Source organism: Lontra canadensis, unplaced genomic scaffold (genome assembly GCF_010015895.1).
Source record: "Lontra canadensis isolate GAN:19392208 unplaced genomic scaffold, GSC_riverotter_1.0 scaffold60, whole genome shotgun sequence".
NCBI classification, from domain to species: Eukaryota; Metazoa; Chordata; class Mammalia; order Carnivora; family Mustelidae; genus Lontra; species Lontra canadensis.
In genome coordinates, this window is record NW_022631054.1 from 12,360,641 (window position 1) to 12,374,790 (window position 14,150).

At 46.8% G+C, this 14,150-nt stretch overlaps 1 protein-coding gene across 1 annotated transcript in view; it reads left to right on the forward strand.

Annotated features, from left to right (window-relative positions):
- Positions 1–10,325, forward strand: part of LURAP1 (leucine rich adaptor protein 1) — an 11,364-nt gene extending 1,039 nt beyond the window's left edge. Inside the window, exon 2 of the mRNA XM_032877668.1 lies at positions 9,433–10,325. Within this exon, the coding sequence (XP_032733559.1) occupies positions 9,433–9,963 (531 nt within the window). The 3' untranslated portion in view covers positions 9,964–10,325. The remainder of the gene's footprint in view (positions 1–9,432) is intronic.
- Positions 10,326–14,150: the final 3,825 nt, after the last annotated feature.

Here is a 14,150-nt window from a genome sequence, read left to right on the forward strand (position 1 = left end):
CGCCATCTATGCCCTGCCCACCATTATAGGGCCCTCAGTTTCTTCTGCTGCACACTGGGTCCAGGGGTTGCTAGTCTGAGACCTGGGAGTTCATGATAGGATTCAGCACAGAAGAGATCAGGGTGAAAAAGCCCTAGTCTAGGGCTACCCAAAACATCCTCCCTTTCCCCAACTCCCCCAACCCCCACATAAAGTACTTGGAAGTCCCTAGAACCTGGGTGGTCAGAGTAGCAGCGCCATGGCTATTGGCTCCATCACCTCCTGGTATAGCCCCCCAGGTATACAGGATTTTTGCATCTCATCTGTACCTTCTTGGGGAGAAGAGAAGGAAATAGGCACCCTCCCCCTCCCCTGTTGCTGCTGGTCTAGATTCAGAGCCAGAAGGGCATTTGGGGCTGTCCAGGCTCCCCAAGGCCCTGGTTCCGGTGAAGGGGGTAATTTACACCTGCCACCAATTTGCAGCCAGTTCTGGGGGACTGATCCAGGAGGCCATAGTGAGTGTGTCAGCTAATAGGTCTTTCTGGAGCCCACCATCTGCCTAGCTAGGCTGTGAGAGAACAGAGAAGGAGGGCATGGGGGCTCTTAGGCAGGGAGGAGAGCCTTCTGGGCAGAGCAATCAGGGAAGGCTCCATGGGGGAAGAACTTAAATGCCATGTGTGCACTCGGCCCTGAAGGTTGGAGGGGAATGCCAGATTCTTCAGAGCAGGGCTGTGACTGCCCACCTAAGGGAGGGGCTTGCTTCGCTTCTTTGTACAGAGTGGTGCCAGGCATCATGCTGAGCACTTTACAAAATACTCACTTAATCCTCACAGTAACCCTATTAGCAAATGATATTTTATAGATAAAGAAACTGAGGCACAAAGAGATTAAGTAACTGCCCAAGGTCATACAAAAAAGTAAAAAGCAGAGCCAGGCTTTGAACTCACATGATCTTCCTGCACTTTACATTTTTACCATTGAGATCTGCTTTGTGCCAGGCGCTTTAAAGACATTTTATGCCACTGAAGTGAGAAAAGCGGTCATCTTTTCCCCGTCCTGTAGATGAAGTATGCTTGCAGGTGTTAAAGGGGTTCAGCTGGGCTCACACAGGGAGCCAGTGGAGAAGCCATGCCTTTTCTCTGGCTCTAACTCTTTTGCCTTTGGTAGTGATTAGCTGTTTGTAAACTTTAAGGGCGTACATTCATTTAACTTCTGATTAGGTCTCTGCATTCTTGACCTAGCCTGGTATGGGACCCTAAGCTGCCCATTAAAGGCACACAGGAGGGAACCTACTGGGGGCCAGAACAGGGAAGCGCTCCTTACCCCGATTCCTTTCTCCTTCCTTGGCCAAGATGTCATTGATGTCTTTGTGTAGTCAGCCCTGCCCACTGGGGGGGAGCGGCGGGGCTGGGCAGAGGGTTTCCCTTGAAGCCACTGGTGGCAGAACGGGTTCAAGCTCTCTAAGCACAGTCCTTCAACTGTCCCTCTCCCAGCAATCCTGCAGAGCCGGGGGCAGGCCCGCTCTTAAAGCCAAGGTTATTCCTGCCTCTAGGCTCTTTTCCTCTTGGTTACCCCCGCCTCTCACAGGTTGAGTGAACCAGCCAGACTCCGGGATTTGTGGGAAGGGGAAACAATGGAAACCTTCCCTACTTAATCCTCCTACCCAAAAAAACTGTTGCTGCAGACAACCCACCCCCACAGAGCTGGCTTAAAAAAAAAAAGCTTTAGGCAAGAAGGGGGAAGTCATGGGTTCAAGTTCTGGCCCAGCTCCTGAATCATTTGAGATCTTGAGCAGAGCCCTGAATTTCTGTTGGCCTCAGTTTTTCTGCCTCTTTGAGGATGAGGGGACAGGGGCTTGTGGGATCAGATAGTTCTAGTAACAGTTGTCTAAGAATCTCAATCCACGGCCAGGGAGCTGAGCCTGGGATCTCCGGGCTTTACCCCAGGGCCTGATTGGGATTGAGCAATGAGGAGGCCACACTTGTGACCCCAAGGCTGGGCAGAGTCTGATGTGTCTTTGTTAAGAGGGTTAGTGGGGGACTTGAATCCCCCTGGGAAGAGAACTGGGTTGGAGTGGTCTTTGAGGCTGCATCTCTCCTGAGGATTTATCCCCTTTCTGTTTTCAAAGAGGCGGTATGGAATGAGTGTTTCTTTTTCTGGCAAGAAAGCCTTGCTTTTTTTCTATTCTGGGAAGTGTTGCTGTCACAGTCAGGGAATCCCACTGTCACAGGACTATAGAATCTAGTTCTCAGATTCATTTCCCATCAACACAGTAAAACTCAACCGGATGAATCCTGGAGACCACCAGAGGGGCCAAGGATAGTAAAGGCAAGAGAATCACAAAGCCGAATCTGACCTATGCAGTCTGAGGCTAAGTGCCACCAATGAACTGTGTAGGACTGCTCTCAGGGAGCTCACAGGCTGAGTTCACAGGAAGGAGGGAGACAGACTAATAACTCTGGTACAGGATGATAAGTGTTATTAGAACCCAGGGTGGGCTTCTTGGAAGAGTCTTCATTAAAGAGTGACATGGTCAGATTTGTACTCTGGAGAGACAACTCCTCCTCCTCCTTCTTCTTCTTCTTTTAAAGATTTTATTTTTGGGGGCTCATTTGGTTAAGCGCCCGCCTTTGGCTTGGGTCATGATCTCAGGGTCTAGGGATCGAGCCTGCTTCAGGCTCCCTGCTCAGCAGGAAGTCTGCTTGCCCCTCTCTGTGCCTACATGAGCTCTCTCTCTGTCAAATAAATAAATAAAATCTTAAAAAAAAAAAAAAGATTTTATTTTTAAGTAATCTCTACACCCAATGTGGGGCTCGAATCTACAGTCCCTAGATCAAGAGTCATATGCTCTACCAAACTCAGCCAGCCGGGCACTCATGGAAAGGCTACTTTGAATTGGAGGGGACACATACTGAGTCCTCTAGTTGGAATGCCTCTCTCCACTGTTTACTTGACGAAGTCCTATTCAACCTTTATGTCTCAGCTCATGTGCCTTATTGTAGGAAGCACTTTCTTACCTGCCTTGATTGGGTCATTGTCTTCTAGATAGCCATGGCCCTCTGGATAGCATTTGTTTCCCCTAGCATTCGCCATGCTGAGTCTTAAATGCCTATATCATTGTCTTCTCCTACCCATAAACTGTGAACTCTCTGAGGTTAAGAAATGGTGTCTTTTCTTCCTTGAACACAATGTGATGCCTATAAAAAGACTCACTAAATATTGTGTCATAACTGAATGGATTAATTCTGTCTTAAGGAAGAGCAGGGAAGACTTCCTAGAGGAGGAATGGCATTTGAGGCTGGGGCTTGAAGGATGAATAAAGTCAGCGGGAATTCTAATTCAAGATGGCAGATTGAACACATGCATTTACCTCCATTTCCTTCTGAAATGTCACTAGAAAGCCAGTAGAAGGATTATTTTAAAAGCCATGAAACTATTATGATGACAAACGTAGGAGAGAAGATAATAGGAACAAAATTTTGGAAACTGAAAAGCAGAAGGAAGTGTGGTAACTTAGAGGACCTGAAAAAAGCTGAATTCCAAACCAGCAGCGAGGAAAGCTGAAAAGGCAACACGATTTGCACTACAGAAACTCAAAGCTTTCAAGGAGTTGGGAAAACCCAGTGTTTAGGGAATTGGGGGGCACAAGTGAAGCTAAAAACAAAAGGGTTTGTGAATGTCTGTTTACGAGTTGTACTCTAAGATCCCCTCCCTAACTGGCCAACCAAGTGCCAGCCACTTCTTTATCCTAACAGAAGATTGGGGATATACGTTTTGGAAAAAAATAGTACAGAGGGAATGGAGGAAGGGGAAGAAAGGAAGGAGACAATATAGCAGGAGAAACATTCTTAGTATGAGAAGTTTTGTTTAATACATTTAGTTTGGTTATGGACTAGGACTGTTGGTTTCACTGTTAATTTATTCCCTGGGGTTCCTGGGTGGCTCAGTCATTAAGCATCTGCCTTCGGCTTGGGTTATGATATCAGGGTTCTGGGATCGAGCCCTGTATCAGGCTTCCTGTTCAGTGGGGAACCTGCTTCTCCCTCTCCCACTCTCCCTGCTTGTGTTCCTTCTTTCACTGTCTCTCTCTCTCTGTCAAATGGATGGATAAAATATTTAAAAGAAAAAAACAAAACTTAGGGGCACCTGAGTGGCTCAGTCGGTTAAAGGGTCTACCTTCAGCTCAGGTCATGACCGAGGGTCCTGGGATCGAGCCCCATGTCAGGCTCCCTGCTAAGTGGGAGTCTGCTTCTCCCTCTGCCCTTCTCTCTGCTGTCTCTCTCTCTCTCAAATTAAAAAAAAAAAAAAATTTTCCCCAGTGTGAAATAATTGAAGATCATCTTTTATTGCATGTCATTAATAATCTGCATAGCCTGTAGTATTTCAGTTATTTATGTCCATATCTCCTTATTGAAACTGCAAGTTTCTGTCAAGCAGGGACAGTTTCTTCATGATCTTTGTTATTATTAGACAACCCAGGTGCCAAATACTCATTTGTTTAATTGAATTAGAGTTGTGATATTATTCCAAAATCACAAATAATTTCAGGTACAGAATTTTGTTCTGTGCTTATGCCATGGTGAATAAGTTGACCACAGTAATATCTAAAGCCACATAGCTACCGTTCACAAACTGATACCTGCCAAGCACTATCCTGTGCGTGTTAATATGTTCCTTCCATTTTTTTTTTAAAGATTTTATTTTATTTTATTTTGACAGACAGAGATCACCAGTAGGCAGAGAGGCAGGCAGAGAGAGAGAGAGAGAGAGAGAGGGAGGAAGCAGGCTCCCTGCTGAGCAGAGAGCCTGATGCGCAGCTCTATCCCAGGATCCTGGGATCATGACCTGAGCCGAAGGCAGAGGCTTTAACCACTGAGCCACCCAGGCACCCCATGTTCCTTCCATTTTTTGATATAAACCTCTAAATGAGATAGTATCCTCATTTTACAATGAAGAAATGAGGTTTAAAGGGGAAAAAATTCTAATTCCCTGTGGTTTGTTAATGGCATAACTGGAATTTGAATCCAGGTCTATTTAATTCCAGTGCCTATATTTTTCTCAATGTACAAATACTTAGTCATAGTCTGATTTATCATTCTACTTGTAAGACAGTTATGTCCTTAAGATTTTATTTACTTACTTGAGAGAAAGTGAGAGAGATCACAGAGGGAGAGAGAGAAACAGACTCGCTGCTGACTGAGCGGAGAGCCCAATGACCCCGATCCCAGGACCCCGAGATCATGACCTGGGCCGACAGCAGCTGCCTAACTGACTGAGCCACCCAGACACCCCAATTGTTATATATTTTTTAAAAACTCGAACCGAATGTCTCTAGATTAGAGACAAGTTGAGAGCAAGAGGGATTAGGTAGGGGTGCCTGGGTGGCTCAGTTGGTTAAGCATCCAACTCTTGATTCCAGCTCAGGTCATGATCGCAGGGTGGTGAAATCAAGCCCCACAGTGGTGCTCCATGCTCAGTGGGGAGTCTGCTTGAGATTCTTTCCCTCTCCCTCTGCCTCTCCCCCATCTCCACCCCCCACTTCACCCCCGCCAGTCCCATTCCCTTGCATGCACACTCTATCTCTCCCTCTCAAATAAATAAATAAATCTTTTTTAAAAAGAGGGATTAAGTAAAAATGTACTAAATGTTATTAAATACCCTTCCAGCCTTTCCCCTTACTTAGCAGCTTTGCTTGCACTATATTCTTGAGATGGGTGAACATGGGGAACCCAAGGGAAAAATACTAGAGATACTGACTTCAGGGCTAACCCAAATAACCCAGCCAGATAATTCCAAGTGAGGCTCAGAGTTGGCAAGCCTCACGTACGTATGTAAAATTTGCAATCAGCTTTTTAGAGACAACTCTGAAGTATAAGCAGCTACTAGAGACTGTAAGACATCTGATGAGACCCTCCGACTATTTAGACATAAATGAACAGAAAAAACACCTTGAATGAGATGGAGATAATACTGGGAGATGAGAACTTATTAAAAAAACATTAATTATATCCTTAAAAAGATAAGAGGTACTGTTGCAGCACGGCAGGAAGCTATAAAAAGGAAAGTGTTTAGGGGCGCCTGGGTAGCTCAGTCCATTAAGCATCTGACTCTTGATTTCGGCTCAGGTCATGATCTCAGGGTTGTGGGACTGAGCTCCATGTGGAGTCCGCTGGGGATTCTCTTTCTCCCTCTGCCCTTCCCCCACCCCACCCTGCTCTCTCGTGCCTGAACTCTCTCACTTTCTCAAATAAATAAATCTTTTTAAAATTTTTTTGTTTTAAAAGGAAAACATTCAGAGAACTAGAACAACTCTTAGAAATAAAAGCATGATAGGAAAATGTGAAAAACTCAACGGGAGCATTGATAATGTTGAAATACTTCAGAAACTAGAACAAATATAGAAAAAGATGGAAGAGGGGAAAAAAAAAAAAAGGATCCATCCAGGACACCCTCTATTCAAATAATAGGATTTCCAGGAAAAAAAAAAAAAGTAGAAAATTCGTGGAGGAGAAATAATCACCAAAGAAATAAAGAAAATCTCCCAGAATTGAGGAACATGTGTCTCCAATTTAAAAGGGCCCAATACGGGGCACCTGGGTGGCTCAGTCGGTTGAGCATCCAGCTTTTGGTTTCAGCTCAGGTCATGTTCTCCCCCCATTCCCTACTGCAGTCCTGTGTCAGGGTCCAGGATCAGCGGGGAGTCTGCTTCCATTCTCCTCTCCCTCTGCCCCTGCCCCCCACTCTGAAATAAATAAATAAATCTTTAAAAACTAAAATTGCCCAACAAGTAGCCAATTCAATGGATGAAAATAGACACACCATGGCAAATTATTGGGCTAATTTAGAACACTGGGACCAAAGAGAAGATCCTGAAAACTTTCAGAAAGAATAGTAAGATGGTACCATATGAACGACCAGGAATCATAATGGCATCAGACTTTCCAAGTGTGACACTGAAAATTAAAAGTCAATGGAACAGGGGCGCCTGGGTGGCTCAGTGGGTTAAAGCCTCTGCTTTCAGCTCAGGTTATAATCTCAGGGTCCTGGGATCGAGCCCCGAATTGAGCTCTCTGCTCAGCGGGGAGCCTGCTTCCTCCTCTCTCTCTCTCTGCCGGCCTCTCTGCCTACTTGTGATCTCTCTCTCTCTGTCAAATAAATAAATAAGCTCTTAGGGGGAAAAAAAGTCAATGGAACAATGCCTTAAATCCTGAGGAAAAATTATTTTTTACCTAGAATTCTATACCCAAGAAACTGTCAGTGGTGTGAGGGGAGAAGAACAGCATTTTAAAACGTGTAAAGCTTCAACAAATGTACATCCTCTGTAGACTTTCTCAGGAAGCTACTGGAGGAACTGGAGGAAAAGCATCCACACACAATGAAGGAGTAAACCAAGAAAGAAGAAGACATGGACCCAGGAAACAAGGGATCCAACTAGGGAAAAGCCCAGGAGGCTAGTGAAGGGGGAATCCCTGGGGGACAGTTGTGCAACTGGTTCACACTGGGGCCAATCAGAGGGCTCCTGAAGAGCTGCCTCTAAGAACCAGCAATAGTTAGAATGTGATATGTTTAAATGCCTTGAGAGGAAAATTCAGACAACTGGGAGAGGGTGTGGGGATGACTTACTTATCACTATGTAGGAAATGACGCAAAAGAAGAGGAGTAATATTGTAGTAATAATAATATAACAATAATGGAATATATGAGGTATGCTCTATATCATTTATTATTATTCTAAGGCATAATTCTAAGGATTAATAATTATTATTGGGACACCTGGGTGGCTCAGTCGGATAAGTGTCTGCCTTCGGCTCAGGTCATGATCCCAGGGTCCCAGGATCGAGTCCTGCATTGGGCTCCTTGCTCAGCAGGGATCCTGCTTCTCCCTCTGCCTATCGCTCCCCCTGCTTGTGTATGCTCTCACTCTCTCTCTGACAAATAAATACAATCTTTAAAAAAATCATTTAAAAATTTTTATTATTATTATTCTAAGGAAAACGTGAAGTAGGGAATGAAAAGTAACCATAGTAGTACATCTTAGCTGTGAATGGCATTTCCAAATCCTTATCAGGTAATCACCCAACAACTCATTTTATTGCATACGTTGGGAAAACTGGAAGATGGGAAAGGTGTCTATGTGGCAGAGGAGTGGGTAGTAGGATGAGAGTTAAACCCTTAACCTTCCATCATGTGGGAAGTCAACAGAAAACACCTAAAACTTAAAAGTCACTAAGTAGCATGTTATTTGGAGATTCGAAGGTAAGTACCAAAATAAACAGCTAAAAAGATGAATAATAGTTGTCTCTGGGAAGCGAGATTTAGGATTAGGGTGCAGGCCTATTATGTCCATGATAATTCTCACAGAACTGTTTGCCTCTTTAATCCATGGGCATCCATTACTTTGATTACAAGGAAACAAAATAAAACGCAATCAGAAAGTCATGTGTGACAAGACCAGAGTCTCCTGGGTCAATGAGCTAGAGGTGAAGCTGGGGAGACTCACAAGGGCTATATTGTGATAGCTTTGGAATCCCAGCTGTTGAAGGGTTTGGATCTTCTTCTTCAAGAGGAGTGCAAAGCCAGGAGAGGCTCTTGAGCAGGAAAGGGACAGTTTCAGACTGGTCTTTGGGGAAGATATTTAGGGCATCTGAACTGGGAGGGACCCTGGAGATTCCCCGGAAAATCAGACTTACTCCCTGTACGGAAGGGAGACAGGTGTGTGGTGGAGAGAAGCCCCGAATCCCCAGCCAGCAGGCTTCTGACCCTTTGAACAATGGCTACTGACACCCTGAAGAGTCTGAGGGACCCACGTTCACTTCCTCTTTCTTCCCCAGCTTTTGCCTCCCTTTGGCCCTACTTTATAATTAACACCAGGCTCCCTATCAGGCTATTCTTTGAATCTGGACTGTTTCAGTAGTTAATACTTTACCTAAGTTCGAAGCTTATCAGGATCAGATTTCAGTACTAAACGTTTACCGAGACTGTGTCAAGCACTGTGTTGAGTACTCAATAAACAGCATCTCCAAATTCTCACGGCCATCCTGTGAAATGAGTAATTTAGCCCTGTTTTACAAACAAGGAAACCAAGGCTCAAGGCATGTAAGAAAGTTGCCCACAGTCATCTGGCTAATCAGTGGTAGAACTGAGATTTTTTTTTTTTTGTAAAGATTTTGTTTTTAAGTAATCTCTGCACCCAACATGGGGCTCGAACTTACAACCCTAGATCGAGAGTCACGTGCTCCACTGACTGAGCCAGGCAGGCGCGCCCCAGAACTGAGATTTTAAACAGTAATCTGTCTGCTTTGAGACCCCATGCTCTAAACCAGCCATGCTCCTGCTCCCAAGCTTCTTGCCTTTGAAGCATGGTTGGTTGGACTACAAAGCGGGGCCCCCTGGAAATATTTGGGAAACCCATGGCTCAGAACCTCAGACTGACTCCTTCTCCCACTCCCCCAGGCTTACCTGCGAGCCATCGATGTGAAGATCCTGCAGCAGCTGTTGACCTTGAATGATGGCATCGAGGCTGTGCGCTGGCTGTTGGAGGAGAGGGGGACAGTGACCAGCCACTGCAGCAGCCTCACCAGCAGCCAATATAGCCTGACAGGCGGGAGCCCAGACCACTCAAGGCGAGGCAGCTGGGACAGCCTGCCGGACACCAGCTCCACTGACCGGCTGGACAGTCTCTCCATTGGCAGCTTCCTAGACACGGTGGTCCCCAGCGAGCTGGATGAACAGGGCCCCCCTGGGGCTCCCCGTCCTGAGACTGGGCAAAGGTTATACCCAGTGGGGATAGGGCCCAGTGGGGACAGGGCCAGGACTGAGGTGGACCTGACAGCCAGCAGGCTAGGGAATTTGAGGGCTGTATGGAAGCCCCCAGGGGAGGGGCTCCAAGGTGGACCTCCTGAGCCACTAGAGGATGAGAGTGCCAAACTGGGCTTTGAGGCTCACTGGTACTGGCAGTGTCAGGATGACGTGACCTTCTTATAGTAACTCTCCCACCCTTTTGTATTCCTGTGGCTCTTTCATTGCTAGGCCCTGGTCTCCCTGGAAATTTATTCTCCCTCATTCTGGGTCTAGGAAGAGGCTGCATCAAAATCAGTTACCATGGAAATCTGACCTTGTCATCCTTCTGGTCCCTGAGGAGGCTCTGCCTTTATCCCTCAATTATTGGGACCCTAGAGCTATTTCCATAGATACATTGACTCTAGAGGTTTGACCTGTGGCTTTTCGTAAGATAGTAACTTCCCCTCCCCCTCCGTGCCCCCCCTTCCTCCCGGAACTAGGTAAGGATTTGAGGGATTTAGGACGCCTATGAGATTGCTGATGAAGAGTTGGGGGTGCGATTACCTCAACCAACATCTAGGAGTCTTGGCCCCCCTCTTGGCCAAGATGGAGAACTGTGGAGGGACATGGACATTCAGGGCCAACCCTCCATGGACTGGCCCTCCCAGAAGTCTCAGGGGTTGGTAGAACCATCCCTTCCTATCTGGTGAGTGATGTCATTTCCTGCCAGGATGGAGTAGGCTTTCCTCTGTACCATCTCTCAGGGGTGGGAGGCCAGTATCGGGCGGCTGAGCCCCTGCTGCTAGGCAAGACCATACCATTTATTCTCCATACTGTTACTTCTTGCAAGTGGGAACATACCCTTCCCCCTTCCTGGTAGGAAAGCTCACTGTAAGAGGTTTGTGTTTCTTTTCAGAAAGATTGTTACTTTTTTTTTTTTTTAAGATGTTATTTATTTGTTAGAGCACAAGTGAGGGGAGAAGCAGACTCCCCACTGAGCAGGAAGCCCAATACGGGGCTCCATCCAAGGACCCCAGGATCATGAACTGAGCCGAAGGCAGATGCTCAACTGACTAAGCCACCCGGGCACCCCAGATTCTTGCTTTTTAAATGGGGTGTTCTCATTTTATTCTAGAGGGTTCACTTCCTTTGTGGCCATACCCCTGTCGATGTGACACTCTTGTATCTGTGCTTTTAGGGAGGGAAAGGCAGGGCCCTCTACCTACGGCTCTCAAAATTTGGCCTGACCTGTTTGGCCCCCTGTCTTTCCCTGTCCCTGGGTTGCCCTCATTCTTGTATTCTGGCTCCAGATCTGTCTGCCAGGAGGTTCAGCCTTTGTGTCTCTACATCTTCTCGGTTTCCACTTCCACAGGCCTTTTATATGCAGATGATCCCCCATCCAACCCCCTTCTCTCCCTATTGCTGATGGAAATCAGAGGAAGGAGACACTTGAAGTCTGGGAGCTCTGGGGGTGTATCATAATTTCCAAAGGGGGGAGGTGTCTTCTCTGATCCTGTGATTTCCCTTCCCCCATTCTGCCCCGGACCTTCCACCATTTGGTCACAAGGATGCCTGCCAGAGACTGAGACACAAGAAATCCCCTTGTCTGGGTTACAATGAGTGGTGGTGATGGTGGGGGTGTGGCAGGGAAAGACAGAGGCTCTTTGGTCCTAGGGCCCACGTCCTGGGAGGGGGAGAGATCCAGAGAAAGGCTGCTTTCCTTCCTCCCTTAGAGCAAGCCTTAGACTCCTGGGACCTGAGGAGAGAGCAGGAGACCGGCTCTGGGCCTGGGTCCTAGGGCCCTAGTGAATTACAGCAAAGAAAGAATTCACAGAAGCTGCCAACCTGGGGCCCAGGAGGGGACAGGTCTGAGGAGGAGGCTGTACCTGATATCAGAGAATGAATTCTTGGAGAGTATCCCTTTAAACCCCAGCTAACTGCCCATATTTTGGTCCTTATCTTTCCTGGGGCCTGAAACTAATTATTGAAAAGCAAAAAGGAGAGAGAAGGATGTCGGGTGATCCTTGCCTAGTTGCTGTGCTGTCGTGCACGGAGGAGTCTCCCCCAGATCCTAGAGTAACTTCTGCAATTTCTTTACTTTTCATTCTGGGGAAGGGAAAGAAGCTAAGTTCATCTCCACTTCCCCCAAATTCCTCAGGTTTTGTTCTGCAAGCACCATTCCAGTCCTTTTGGGGCAATGCATTCAGCCTATGGCTCTCTCCCTAAAGACCCTCCCTTCTCCCATCCCCTCAAAGTGATCCAAATCTCTGAAATATATTCTTAGCCTCTCCTCCTCTGCTACCTACCAGCCCTCTCCATACCAGCTCTCCTGGCCTTGGGGCTCCGGACTTCCCCTCAGGCTGGGAATTCAAATATCCTTTTCCCGTCCCTACTCTGTTGCCATTTTGTAGCGTGCTCTTGGGTAAGCTACCTTTTCACTTAGAAGGCTTGTATCCTTTTTGAAGCTTGCTCGTTTGATTAGGCTGCAAACTTCCGAGCTGAAAGGGTTGCGCGCCCTCTTGTGGCCATTATGCACCATTGCCAGGAGTAGCTGCATAGAACCTCGAATTTCAGTATAGCCTTAAAGAAGACCAGCTTCTCAGTGCACTAACAGGCTGGAGAGACGGGCCTAGAGAGGGCAGAGATTTCCCCAGTGTCACCTGCTGTAGATCCATGGCAATGGCCCGGGTTAGAGAGCCCAGATCCACAGTGCCATTTGGCCAGACTGATTGTTGCCTCACCCTACCCAGTTAACACCACTCAAGCCCGAAGGACCAAAAGCAATTTTTCTGGTTTAATATTTGGGTTCTTAACCCCACCCGAGAGGCAGCTTAGTGTTGGGAGAAAAAGCCATAGGCTCTAAGGAAAGAGAACTTTGGCCCTGGATTGGGTAAAGGGTTTGTGAATCTGGACTGCAGATATAAGAAAAATTATCCCAGACCAACTGTTTTTCCAGGGAGGGCCAGTAGGTCCAGATATGATGGTGGCAGAGAGCTCAGCATTTCAGACTTGGAAGTTAGAAGTGGGGTGGGGGTGGGGAGCTTTGAGATGAGGAAATCCAGATGGGTCCTGTGGAGTTGGGGAGCTCCACAGGTCAAGGGAATACAGCACAGTTGGATAGGCACAACTGGGTAAAGCCAGAGATGAGACCGCTCGTGGCAGCTGCAGAAACAGTGCCTAGGAGGGTAAAGGGTGAGGCTGACAGAATGATGGACCATCAAGGAGATATGAGACCACGGGAATGGGCAAGGGTAAGGGCCCACATTTAGGATGGGATGGTAAGGTTGAGCACTGGACAGACTGGAAGCTCAGTGGCAGCTCGGGTGAGAAATGCTAGGGGCTTGTAGCAGACAAGTCACTGTGTGCACGAGGCCAGGCCCTACTGGATGCTCAGTGACACCTCCTGAACGAATGGAAGAATGAATGTGTGTAAACCCACATGGAGGTATGACTTATTTTGTTAAAAAGTGGGTAATTAGGTAGTAGTAGGTAATTTAAAACATTCTATTTAATTCTTAACAACCCTATAAATAATGGATTATTAACAATGTGTTGTTGCTTAGACATTTGCTCAAGGTCAGATAGGTAATAAAATAACTGTAATATGAACCTGGGTCAGTCTGGCTGCTTGGGCTTCCAGGAAGTCTTCTCTGATTCCCCTCTTCTCAGTGTCACAGACGTCACTCCTCTAGAACAGGCTACCCTGCCCAGCAGCAGGACCAATGTACTAGCTTCCTGCTGCTGCTGCTGCTGCTGCTGCTGCTGCTGCTGTAATGAATGACCACAAACTTCTTGGCTTAAAAGAACACAATTTTAATTCTTCCAGTTGTGGAGGTCAGGATTCCCAAATCAGTTTCACTGAGCTCAATTAAAGTCAAGGTGTTGACCTGTCTGTTCTGTATTCCTCTTGGAAACTCTAGGGGAGAATCCATTTCTTTGCCTCTTCCAGCTTCTAGAAGCTGCTTGCATTCCTTGATTCATGGCCACTTCCTCCATCTTCAAGGCAGCAGATAGCATCTTCTCTCCTCTCTGACCTCTGCTTCTAACCTTTCATCTCTTTCTAATTCTCCTTTCTCTTACGAGGATTATATTGTGATTACATCCGCTTGGGATTATATTGAGCCCGCTGGGATGATCTAAGATCCTCTCCCCATGTCAAGATCCTTAATGTAACCTTGTATTCTAGGTCCCTTTGCAATAAAAGGTGAAATATTCACAGGCTTTGAGGATTAGAACATGAACATCTTTGGAGGAAGGGCCATTATTCAGCCTACCAAAGACAGAGATGGAGGGTAGGTGGATGGAAGCACCCAGGCCCAGAATGAGCCTCTATGTTTTGTCTAGCCTCCCTAGGCCTGGAGTGAAGGGTGGTGGGAAGGTGGTGGCCAAGG